This window comes from Anopheles ziemanni, chromosome 3 (assembly GCF_943734765.1).
Source record: "Anopheles ziemanni chromosome 3, idAnoZiCoDA_A2_x.2, whole genome shotgun sequence".
NCBI classification, from domain to species: Eukaryota; Metazoa; Arthropoda; class Insecta; order Diptera; family Culicidae; genus Anopheles; species Anopheles ziemanni.
Genome location: NC_080706.1, coordinates 26,035,687 through 26,048,801, shown reverse-complemented (window position 1 = coordinate 26,048,801; position 13,115 = coordinate 26,035,687). Strand labels below are relative to the sequence as shown.

Here is a 13,115-nt window from a genome sequence, read left to right as displayed (position 1 = left end):
CCCGTGCGCATAAGCTGCCGGGCCGCGCAACCCAAGGGATCGGGATAAGCGGAGCGGTTTAGCGATCGTTTAAGTTTCGCGTTCAGCTGCTGAACCGGTGAGCGATCGTGCGCTTCACTCCAGGCTCGTTTGTTTGACATCAATGAGACGGGCATGCCGGGTTTCTCCGGCAGACATATCCGTCGCCATAACTCACCCGAACGCTGGTCCGGATGCGCTAGACAAACTGTCCGGATGAGGTTGATTGACGGTGGTCCGCTGGCTTACTTCTGTCATGGTGACGTTGGTTTCGAGGTATTCCGAGTATCTCCTACCGAACCGCTCTTCCTAGAAATGCCGTGGGTCTAAGCGAGTCAAAAAAGGGTCCTCCAAACACTAAACGATCTTGATCGAAACAATTTGAGGGATCTTTTATTCGGAATAAACGTTTTCGTATGCAAGCTTTAGGACAGGTTGGCTATATCCGATGTTGCTGAAGGGAAAGAAATGATGCTTTTTAATGATGCAGGAGGACGGTAGCCGACGGTACCGAGCGGTGGCCAGCGCTGTTGGCGGACACAACCTGGGCAACGTGTGCTGGACGCAGCAGGACGGCCGGCTGAAGCGTATGCACGAGCTGAGTACGCTTGGCAACCGGCGGCTGATGGCGCACGATCGCGTTGAAGCCACGGAAGTCATCGGCCGTGTAGTCCACGATGCGCTCCGTGCCGTCCGATTCCACCGTCCGGTACTGGCCACGCACCCGATCACCGTTGCGCACCTCCTGCTGGCTCTTGATGTCACCCGACACCTCATCCCGGACTGCGTAGCCGTAGCTGTAGCTGTCGTCGTTGCTGTCGTAGTCCGTGCGATCGCGACGATCCTGACGCTGCTCCTGTTCCTGCTGGTTGCGGTTACCCTGCGTGAAGCGCTGCTCGTCGTACAGGTCGTCGAAGTTACGGGAAGCCCGGAGACCGTCGTCGTACTGGCGAAGGACTCCTACCCGGTCCTGGGACGATCGTCGAGCTCCCAGCTGTGCGTTGGAGCAGGCAACGACCAGCAGCAGCCCGAGGGAGATGAGCGAGATCTGGAGTAATGAAGATGAGCAGAGGCGTTAGTCCCAATTCTTTCAATTGCAAACAACCCTATTAGTACACACCTTTGAAGACATTTTAGGCGTCCGAGGAAAGACTGATAAGTTGATATACTTAGAACACACAGCTGCACACTGATGATCCTCCACGGTGTGAGCCGCCCATTTTATAGGGATTCACCCCAAACAACCAAGAACCTTTGCTAAAGGCGACCCACCAGCACCCGTTCTCTCCAGTCGCAAGTGTCGAAGCGATTCACGCCGCCCAACGCTATCACGTTTCATCTGGTTGAACTTCGTGTCGGTAATTGATTACAATGTTTTCTGCATACGCTGTTAAGGTTGTGCGGTATCACATGCTACCCTCGGTCGTTGGCGAGGCTTCCGTCGGTTTCCGGTTACCGCTTCGCGATACCGCATTGCGGTGGCATCGGGCGAGCATGCGATAGGATGCGTACGGCGTCAGCTTTCAGCAACATTGAAGCTGTCAAAAGTAGTTAACATTAGGTGTAACAACATGTTTTGAGGTTATCCCATGCAGGCAGGGATAACAGCAGTTTCTTTATTCTCTGGAAAAATCAACCAGTTTGTCGTAAATCTTAATTACTGGTTGCTTGATTTAGAACCCTATTTATGTGTAGTTAAATAAACGAGCCCACAATACAAGCGGCCCCGATCGCCCATACAACAACTATCATGACGAACGAGGGCAATTAAAAGGCACGCACAATTTGGACTCAATTGCTCCACCGCGGGTTTAACAATAGAAAAACGGGGAAGGAAAATGCATCGGCGGGAACGTTAACCCAATTTACGTTAAATCAATTCGATCGATGCCATAAATAAGGTGGCCACGAGCCGAAAGTGTCATGGCCGTTTGGACCTGGGCCTCCAATTTCCGCCAAACTTCCGGCCGCTCGTGGCCGTGTCGTGATTTATGAATGAACTAGATTTCAATTTTCTTGCCTTCGCTCGCCATCTTTCAGGAGATGGAGTTTTCTATCCGGTTTCTCTTTCTTCTTACCTTCGGCGGAAAATTTATCAGTTGTTTCAGTGCCTCGCGTGAAAAAGTCGGAAATGCGTAAGTGCTGGAAAACGCGGCAACATGAGTTAACAAAACCGTCAGTTTTAGAGCCTCAACATTCAAAGCTTTCAACCAAGTACCGCGTAATTGGTGGTTTTAATGTTTAATGTTGATAAGAGCAGCAAGTTCTTCACCGATCCACTGGAACCAACCTTGATGGAAACAGTAAATGGCAGAGAACATCGATGCTTAGTTGGTACCGTTTTCGCCGTTTGTTACAAAAACGGAACAGGCAGTACATTTGTGTACTTGTTACTTGTTTCAAATCTAATTGATTTCGTTACATCTTCCGATATTCCATCGTGGGTAAATTCACTTGCTTAGAATCATTATTCTAGGTCATCACCTTCCTTCACCCGAGACTGACCTACTTTTGACCTATTCACACGATTCACTTTCTTCGGTAATGGCGGCGGAAAACAAAAACCACAGCCCAAACCCCTTAGAGAACGTTAACACCTTCTTTAGTTCCTCCCCCTTTCGAGGCCGCGACCCGCGGGACGAGGACGGAACAATAAAGCTTTTCGCTGCAGAAAGAACATTGGCCCACAGCCTCTCGGCAGCCCATTAGCTGCCCGGATCCGGTCGTTGGGTCGCACTCTTTACGACACGAACCTCGGGTCGGGTCCATCCCATCCGTCATTCAGTGGGAATCTAAACAGAGTGAAATGTTTCCCAAAAACAGTCCGCCGCACCGACGGTCGGTCGGGAAATGGAAGAAAGAAAGAAACCCCCCTTTGGCTAACAGAAACAAGCAAACCGGACAAATTCAACGGGCAAGTGATTCTTTCCAGCGACTCCGGAGCTGGGCCGAGAACCGGAATTTGGGGAACCTCCGCCGAAAACCCAAACAGGGGGCCCTAGATTTGTGCACCGTGTTTGACTGGCCAAACATCGTTGACCTTAATTTTTATGACGCGCAGATGACGAGTACGCGTAGAGTGTGTCTGTGTTGTTTTTATGTGTTGTTTTTGTTCGTTCATTCCTTGGGCGCAAACAAACCGAAAACGATCTCTTGGGCCTCGTTTAGTTTTCCTTCCCTTTGCCACGTTCCGGCCAACGTTGACGAGCCTAACTAGCCCAAAGCCGCGTCCCAATGTTCGGTACATCATCTGTGGCCGCCCGGATTCTTCTCCTTCGTTCGGTCGAATTGAGCGTTTTGACGAGATTTGCGCCCGGTACCCGAAACTGACCAAGTTTCGGACGCTGGGAATTGGCCCATTTTTTTCCCGTGAGTTTGTGTGCAGAAAATGATGCATCACCTAAGGCAACAATATCATTAACCGCAAGCGGGTTAACGGGCGAGATCGGGGGAAAAGGGATGGCATGGCTGGTATTGATACAGTCGAGTTGGGAATTGCAAAGCAGAACCGAAGATGACTTAATTTTAGGCGACACGGTTCCAGCTGACTGTGCTTTTCTTATTTGTTTTTTGCTTGATTTATCCCGTTCTGGATTTTATTTGAAGTTCCTCGTCTGTCCCACTGGTGAAGTCTTTCGTTTGATCTTCTCTTTACTTAGCGGACTGGAAGCGTTTGCTCACGTCGAAGGTGAGATGATGGATTTGTGTGTTTATCTTTTGATGCTTCAATAGCAGAGAGGTAAGTTCGGTGAACTATATCTAAGGTTCAAAGAAATTTGCATTTTGTGCTACTGCGATTTATTATGGGTGCTTAAAATTGTTAATAATGTTCCTTTTTCTTTTATAATATTAGAACATTTGTTGTCGAAATTGAAATAATCAAACCAGTAGAAAGAATGCAAAAAATACATCATTTGAGGTATTCATTTACTTCTTTAAGTTTCAAATTTATCCGTATCGCTTTGTCTGATTGCTGAAGCTTCAATTCGTTCCAACTGAATGGTGTCAATATTTAAATTGTCGGTCTCGAAAATGCATCGTCCTTTGCATGGTTAAATCTTCTTGCTTGAAACATATTTTTCCACATCATCTTCCCGCGGGCCGACGAATTTGCAGACAGCTATCGAGTGCTTGCGACGAATGCCGTCACAAAACAATTATTCGGCAGCAATGTGTTTGCTATCGTGTTGCAATTCTCGCCGCAGCGTGCGCCAGCAAACAAAACGGGAGGTCCAAAATGATTTGAATAATCGTTTCTTCCCGTCCTTGGCTAGGGATAAAGCTGTCGAATCTTGTCACATTTGTCGCACTTTTGTGCTCACGCGCATCCGAAGCCATCCATGGTGACATCGGTCTTGTCCAGATGTGCTCGATTGGTCGTGTTTCCTGTTGGTGGTTGTTTTTTGACATTTTATTGCAAAGCAATTTGTTAGCGTTCCCTTGCGCCGTCTCGGTGTCCTTCCTGTCGATTCTTTCGCCCCGTAGGTCATGATGTGCGCCAAGCTCAAGGCAACGACGCAATGTTTTGTCAACTGCACCCAAACTGCACGGCCGAGGGCCGAATGCAAATTAACACGCGTACAGATGCACATTCGTTCGTGCGTCCGTTTTGGGAGGCGTTTTTTATTCTCTTATTTTATGTCGTTCCCTTTGTCGTGCATCTCGACATCAAGGTTGCCGCCCGAATGCGCACGGGAAAGGCCAAGGCCAATAGGCGAAGAGGGTCAATGCGACGAGGTCCGGGGTTGGTTGGTGATTCTTTTCCGTTTCCCGCTACGATATGTCGCATAAGGCAATTTTGTGCATCTCCCGATCAGGCCGGAGGGCAAAAAAAAAATGGAAATCATCGCTTGTCACACGACGCGTCGCCCGAGATGGATCGATATGATTGATCGATGGAACGGACGCCGCACCAAACGGGAAGCACGGGACTCGTTCACTTGTTTATGGTCCTTACTTCATTTGCATTTTCGGTGGCCATAAAATGAGCCGAACGAACGGATGCTTTCCTACCTCCCCAAGCTCACCGGACTCTCGTCGTTTCGTGCGCCATGGAAAGGCACATTTCGCCACCCCAAACTACCCACCGTCGGCCCAAAGCTGGTGGCTATAAATTACTAATTATTATTATCATACGGTTCGCGTTGCTGCTTTCATCCTAGCGGGTCCATCTTTGGGGTTTTGTGGGGAGATTAATCGAGCGATTATTATTTTATGTTGCCGATTTCTTCTAGTGGTGGCGTTTGTTGGTTCGATCCGGTTTATTTTGTTTGATTAAAAAATGAGTGAATCAATAAAAACATAGCTATGGTAATATTGTTTTTCAGAAGGTTACTGTAACTGGGATTATGCGCTTTGGATGCATCTTTGACAGTTATATATTTCTTTGTGTTTTTTTTGTTTTAAAATACTTTTTTTTAATTTTTTTACTAGTAAAATCATACGGTTATAAATCATACGGTAAGAAATCAATGTAGCGGCAGAAACAAAAATCGATTTCACCGCGGCCGGCGCACAAAAAGCACGCACGCTTAATGACGATGAGCTTTTGGGAAGCGATATGCATAAATAGTAATTTGCAACAAAGGAAAAGTAAATCAACCATCAGCCGGATTGCTTCCCGGAGGGGGGGGAGACAGGATTGCCACAGTTCTTCCGATCGGGCCTGGCCACGCAAATGCAAATGATCGCAATGAACATTAATCAGGAATAAATCACAATTTTTGGCAGCTCAAATAGCGGAACTGCTGTAAATTGGTACCCGCACGAACGAGGCTGTAATTATTCTTCCATAGCAGGCTCCCAGTCCAGTGGTTGGGCGGGGGAGGTAGTCTGGGGGGGGGGGGGGGGGGGGGAACGCACGACCAGCTGGGGCCGCACTTTGGCTCCCATTATTGTTTCTCGTTTCGCAAAACAGGAATATACGGGCCGAGCCAATCATTCATGCCGCACAGCCAAACCAGCGGTCAAGAATCGATGTCCTGAAGCGACCCGGTCCGGTTTCCCATTTTCTCCAGCAAGCCTCGCGGGATTTCCCAGCCTCCCGATTGGTTGCGTTTTGGCAATGGCTTTGGCCTTATCGCAAGGCGCCTTCGGGTGCCCATCGGACAGAGAGTGCAAACAAAGAAAGGCACAAAACGCTACAGAGACGACGTCCCAAAATAAGACACCATCGCGGACGCCCAAAACCGACTCGATCCTTCGCGAACGGAATGTTCACATGACAAAAAAAGCAAAAAACGGTTAAATTTAAAGCTTCTTTAGCCCGAGGGAGCTTCCGGCCTTTCTTACGAGGACGCACAAGAAGGAAAGAAAGTAAGCGAAAGAGAGGACAGCACGGGAGGGAAGCAGACGAGCGCTGACTGCAGGAATTTGGGACACCACGCACTAGCGATGCCAGCGCGATGAAGGGTTTATTTAAAAGTTAAACCAACACAAACACACACACAAGCTCTTAATGTTGCCAATATCACCATCATAACCCAATAACGAGCAGCACTCCTTGTGCATCGCGCATTTCGTCGGTTCGCGTTGTGAATTCGCGAATGGAAGCGTTTTAATTACATTTTTATGTTCTCGCCTGCCCGTCTTCCTGCGACGGTGGTAAGGAAGGGAGTCCTCGATGGTGGAACGAGGAACGTCGAACCCGAAAAAGGTGGCCTGGTGTGCCATTGCTCATAAATGTACGTCCAAAATGTTTCAGGTTTTCCACTTCCTCGACCGTGACCCTCCCGGTTGGCTCTAGTGAGTCCTTCGTGCTTTTCGCCTCGAGGTCGAGGGGCAAGGGTTTGCAAATAGGCTAAAAAACAAGTTTGCTTTCAAGCATGTCGCTGACACCCTTTGAATCAAAGATGTGGAAGGTGAAGCAGGCGCAATGTAGCCATAATGATTACTCTTCTTCTAAAGCTTCCAATCGTAACGAGGTTCCGAAGCGATATAGTTAAATTATCTTTTGTCACACCAATTAATGGCATTGGTCGTGGTCGAAGGATCGGCGAAAACTTCATCGTTTTTCATCCCACGTTTAGGATCTTTTTTTTCCCCCGCCGACGTCGGTTTCGGCAGCGTTTTTTCGGGGGAGAAAACAGGGGCCCAAAGATATCGATGGTAATCGTTTTCGGGAGTGGCCAATATTCTCTTTTACGCGCTTCCCCGCGGTTTGATTTATGATGCGCGTTGGTGCTGCGCACAAGTGCGTACGGACAACACTCGGCGTACCTGTTGGTGGCAGAAAGCTAGCATGCTGTAGCCGACTGACCCACAAACCGGTGCGTACGCGGAATAAATAACGCAACGGTTGCGGTTCTTGTGGAGGCGACGGCAGACACGGCATGAAAGTAAAGAACCACGTCGTACGCGAACGCCACGTCTCGTTGCTGATGCAGAATTAATGAATGGGTGGATGCATCGGTGTGCATGATGCATGTAGCCTATGTTGACTGAACGTGCACTGAGGGGTGGAAGAGTTGACTTTCAAGTCCGTTGGTCTTCCTTTGTTGAAGGAAAGCGCTGAACTGCTTGTAGTTACAGTACACTAACAGATTTCAAGGATCCAACTAACCCATAGTGATTGTTTTCACACTGATTTATGTATTTAGGAACAGTTCACACAGTGTTACATCTAAAGCTCATACAACACTTTAATATGTCTCGCATATGTTTTCGCTTACTTAAAACCACTTGTCTTTGTCTTGGCATTTTCTGATATCCTTACTTCCATTAATTTAGAACAATTTTAAATTAAAATTTAGGAACTACTTTCTCTTTCGATTTCAACAGCCCAGACCAGTTGGTTTTGGTGATTGATTCGGTTTAGACTCAGAATTAGCACCTAAATCATTTCATGTTATTATTTCTGCTTACGAAGAATAAAAAAATGAAATAGTTGAGAATTCAAACAAGTAATAAACCATTCCGACTAATTTTAGACTACGTTTTCAAATCGATTTGCAGGTCGATATATGTAGTTTTGAATCCAAAGTAAGACATTGAGTTCCCAAATGTTGATTCACTTGATGTTCAATTTTATAAAGTGCATATTGTAAAAAATATTCACAATATACTTCGTAAGCACAAACAATTTACGATTACGATATAGATAACGTTAAAAGAGCTCTTACTCAAAAGAATATAGTATGTTTCTAAAACATTGTACCTCCGCAAAGCAACAAAATGTTGGATTTGTTAGCAGAGGAATATTTCAACATGAATCCAACAAAGAAAAGAATGAGAAACCAGGCTGCTTTTATCGTAAAATACTATACCGTAATAACCAGTTACTTTTCACATAAAGGTTCACAACAAAGGCTTGTGCAACATCGTATTTAAACGTGATTCAAGTAGTTTTTCTAGTGCATAGTGCAAATCTTCCAAATTTATCTAAAAACACTGATACATGGTCTGTTAATTGATGTTTATGAAAAACATCACGATCGTATAGATGAGGTTGAGAAATTCGGTAAACTTTGCCATCGAGACCTCGTTGATTGAACCGCAGGTGAACCGGACGCGTTGCTGACTGCGTCCGAGCAGAATCGCGATCGTGCGGATAGCCGATCGGTACTCGTGGTGGAACTCCCGCGAATAGCGCATCTGCAGCATCCATTCCGTCCCGTAGAGCCGTTCTCCGATCAAGTTGTTCTGTTGAGTGTGGAAGAACGTGAGAGTGAAAATGTTTCCCCCAGCACCAGGAAATGGTTACTACCTACCATGCCCTGCACCTTCTCGACCAAAAAGCAAAAGATGAAGTAGAGAAACACGAGCGGGATCGGATACTCGACGAATGTTATATTTTCCCGCAGTGCGTTCTCGCGAAGCACTAAATAGAAACTGGCCACCAGGAAAGTTAGCGAAAAAAAGTGCTGCAGCAGGAACAGAAGACTTGAAAACTGTTGCATATACGATATCATTCTGGATGTTTATGGAGAAACGAAATTAGTTGTCTGTAAGTCTTAATATCAAGTTCAAAGCAAGCAAAGCATTACTCGAATATTTCACAATGTCGCTTAGCACATTGACGCAGCTCGTCGTGATAGGCGTTCCAGAAGGACTTCCGGCAAGACTCGTTGCCTTCGTCCTGTAGCCGCCATTTCACGGTATCATCCAGCTCACCGAGCCTGGAAGCTAGTATCTCCATCTCAGCCAAAAATCCCGCCAAACAAACGTTCACCATCGAACAGCCCATGAAGAAACACAGCGAAGGAAAGTAGATAAAACAGATGTAAAGGGAGTGAGTCAGGGGCGTCCCAACTGGTTCACCCCGAATGACCAGGATCATACTTTTTTTCTCGTATTGATTGTCGAAAAAACATTGTAGCACAACGACAAATACGGCAACTTGAGGAACTAGCGTGAAGTAATTGCCCCAGCGGTAGTAACGTTCCCGAATCCTTCCGGTCAGCGGATGGTTCCGGGCGAACGTTCGATCGTTGAAAAAGTCCTCCAGTTTCTGAAAGTATTCGTAGTGACGGGTGCTTGCACTAAACATGATCAAACAACCTATGAACATTCCTCCACAACCCGATACGAACGCCAAATAGTTGGCGTCCTCCGGTTGGTATAGGGTGTAAGTAAGTTTGTGTAGTACGCTCAGCAGATACAGAGAAAAGGCACCAACACGAATGGCCATTACGATTCTTGCCGGGACCGTATGGAGACTGACCGGATATCCTGCTATAAGCTGGAATAGTCGCAAAAAATGAAAATAGTTTCTTCCTTCGCGCAAGAAGAGCACGGTGTCGATTTGACGTCTGATCCACTCCATTGCTTAAAACTGACTGTACGCCACAATATCGGCTGTTGTGTAAGTTGGGATCCTTAGAGAAAGACCGTGACATCTAAGGACATGACGCAGAAGGTCTGGCATGGTGAAATGGCTATTAATCAGATGTTCTAAAAAATGCATACCTTCAGGCACAAGCGAATGCAACGCGTTAACGAGGTTGCATTAGAATGTTCTCACTGAAGGGTACTTTAGTACTCTGTAATCATATGGGCGTATGGATTGGAGTAACGAGGTCTCTAGTCCTTATCAACAAACTGGGTTGGGCGTGGGAAAAAAAACTCCTTGCACCGTGGGAACACATTCTGATCAAAGCATCACGAAAGTTTTCTTTGTGTTGTTCATGGCGGAAATGAAATATTAGCATATTCGATCGTTATCATTGTTTTAAAATTGTGTTTTTAATAAATAAATTTGCCAACAAATCTCTTGTTTCTCAATGTAATAACATTGAAAAGAATTAGCGTTTGGTTAAAGTTGTTTCCGCACATCTATATTTTGCTCTGTATTCAAAGGGAAAAGAAAACAACAAAAACAATGATATTTCATACATTACAAACACAAATCTGATGAGCTCATCATGAAGTAAATGATCATTTTATTGCGTGTAAGATATGAGAATATTTTCTTTGAATGTTTTAGTTGTGGATGTCTAAATAGCTGCGTGGAATTTAAATAGCTTAAATCCCTTGACCCTTGAAGTTCCCTTGACCTCGCCCTCAACCAAACTAAAACAGATCCAACAACATTTCTGTGCAAATACCGTGCCAAACCAACTTTAACATAAACTTTTAGAGGGTACTTGGTAGTTAAATTGATGACACCATAAGACGTTGTTCCCCTAGTAGGAATGTTACCAATTCGCTTTACATTTACGCTTATTTCGCATTGCGAACATTGCTTGTTCCAAATTGAGAAATTCATACACATGATTTGATTTGAAAGAACTGTTCGATTAGCTGATGCAAAACTTGAACCTATTTTTTCCCATTATTTGAGATGCAAACGACCTTTCTTCATTTGCTCTGCTGCTGCGAATCAAGACATGGCGGTCGCAAAAGACTATGGCGTTCTCAATCACGCATAAAGTTCTCTACTACTGAAAATGTATTTTTCATGTTTTGTATGAACTCGGAACGAAACAAACTCTTGTGCTGCTGTTGCTATGGAAACGTGCGATGCAAGCAGTGTTGCTAAGTGCATAGTGCAAATCTTCCAAATTCGTCTTATCATGCGGGAACCATCTCCGTTAGTTAATGTTTATGAAAAACATCACGATCGTATAGATGAGGTTGAGAAATTCGGTAAACTTTGCCATCGAGACCTCGTTGATTGAGCCGCAGGTGAACCGAATGCGTTGCTGACTGCGTCCGAGCAGAATCGCGATCGTGCGGATAGCAGATTGGTACTCGTGGTGGAACTCCCGCGAATAGCGCAGCTGCAGCATCCATTCCGTCCCGTAGAGCCGTTCTCCGATCAAGTTGTTCTGATAAATGTGGAAGAACGTGAGAGTGAAAATGTTTTCCTACTGCTCCAAGAAATGATTACTACCTACCATGCTCTGCACCTTCTCGACCAAAAAGCAAAATGTGAAGTAGAGAAACAAGAGTGGGATCGGATACTCGACAAATGTTATATTTTCCCGCAGTGCGTTCTCGCGAAGCACTAAGTAGCTGCTGGCCACCAGGACAGTAAGCGAAAAACTATGATGTAGCAGGAACAGAAGACTTGAAAACTGTTCCATATGCGATATCATTCTGGATGTTTATGGAGAAACGAAATTAGTTGTCTGTAAGTCTTAACATCAAGTTCAAAGCATTACCCGAATATTTCACAATGTCGCTTGGCACATTGACGCAGCTCGTCGTGATAGGCGTTCCAGAAGGACTTCCGACAAGACTCGTTGTCCTCGTCTTCTAGCCGCCATTTCACGGTATCATCCAGCTCACCGAGCCTGGAAGCTAGTATCTCCATCTCAGCCAAAAATCCCACCAAACAAACGTTCACCATCGAACAGCCCATGAAGAAACACAGCGAAGGAAAGTAGATAAAACAGATGTAAAGGGAGTGAGTCAGGGGCGTCCCAACTGGTTCACCCCAGATGACTAGAATCATGTTCTTTTTCTCGTACTGCTTATCGAAAAAACATTGCAGCACAACAACAAATACGATAACTTGAGGAACTAGGGTGAAGCAATTGCCCCAGCGGTAGTAACGTTCCCGAATCCTTCCGGTCAGCGGATGGTTCCGTGCGAACGTTCGATCGTTGAAAAAGTCCTCTAGCTTCCGAAAATATTCGTAGTGATTGGTGCTTGCACTTAACATGATCAGACTTGCTATGACAATTCCACTACTGGCTACTACAGCCGCCAAATAGTTGGCGTCCTCCGGTTGGTATAGGGTGTAGGTAAGTTTGTGCAGTAGGCTCAGCAGATACAGAGAAAAGGCACTAACACGAATAGCCATTACGATTCTTGCCGGGACCGTATGGAGACTGACCGGATATCCAGCTATAAGCTGGAATATTCGCAAAAAATTAAAATAGTTTCTTCCTTCGCGCAAGAAGAGCACGGTGTCGATTTGGCGTCTGATCCACTCCATTGTTTAAAACTGACTGTACGCCACAATATCGGTGGTTGTGCAGGATGGGTTCCTTGGACAAAGACTTTGACATCTAAGCCATGGAGAAGTGGCTATTAATCAGATGTTCTAAAAAATGCATACCTTCAGGCACAAGCGAATGCAACGCGTTTACAAAGTTGCATTAGAATATTCTCACTGAAGGGTACATTTGAACTCTATCGTATGCGTGATAATGTTTGCACCATTCAACAATAACAAAATTTTAAATATCCTCAAAAATTTTAGGATGTAGTTTTTTCATCTATCCTAAAGGGACATGTTTGTCAATGTTTTTAAGCATGTAAGTCTTCCATTGAGTTGCCATTTGTGACCATTTTAGTCTCCATGCGCTTTCTGAATGCGCTGCAGGTCCTAAAAATGTAAGTCAGATCTAATTCTCTACAAAAACTGGTCAATGTTTACCGGAGGCTTGTCATATTTGGGTTTTCGTTTAGAGTAAGCATTGACCTTCATAACACGCCATATTGAGTAACCCTAGTTTTGGGTGCGTTTCGAGGGCCAGTAGATACTTTCGAGGATAGTTATCCAACCGTATTCCTGTCCAAGACCTTTTCCCCGGTCCACCGGGATATTCCTATGGCATCGGCAATTTGTTTTTGTGATAGTTTGGAGTGAGAGAAATCGCGAATAGACTGCTACTTTGTCATGGTATAAGTGCTAAACTAAGTAAAAC

General features: G+C 45.5%; 1 protein-coding gene across 1 annotated transcript; it reads right to left on the bottom strand.

Annotated features, from left to right (window-relative positions):
* Positions 1–496: 496 nt before the first annotated feature.
* Positions 497–1,150, bottom strand: LOC131284418 (cuticle protein 19.8-like). The gene is made up of 2 exons (XM_058313272.1): positions 1,139–1,150; positions 497–1,066 (listed from the first exon to the last, which is right to left on the bottom strand). Exons 1-2 carry the CDS (start codon positions 1,148–1,150, stop codon positions 497–499), a joined length of 582 nt encoding a protein of 193 aa, XP_058169255.1.
* Positions 1,151–13,115: the final 11,965 nt, after the last annotated feature.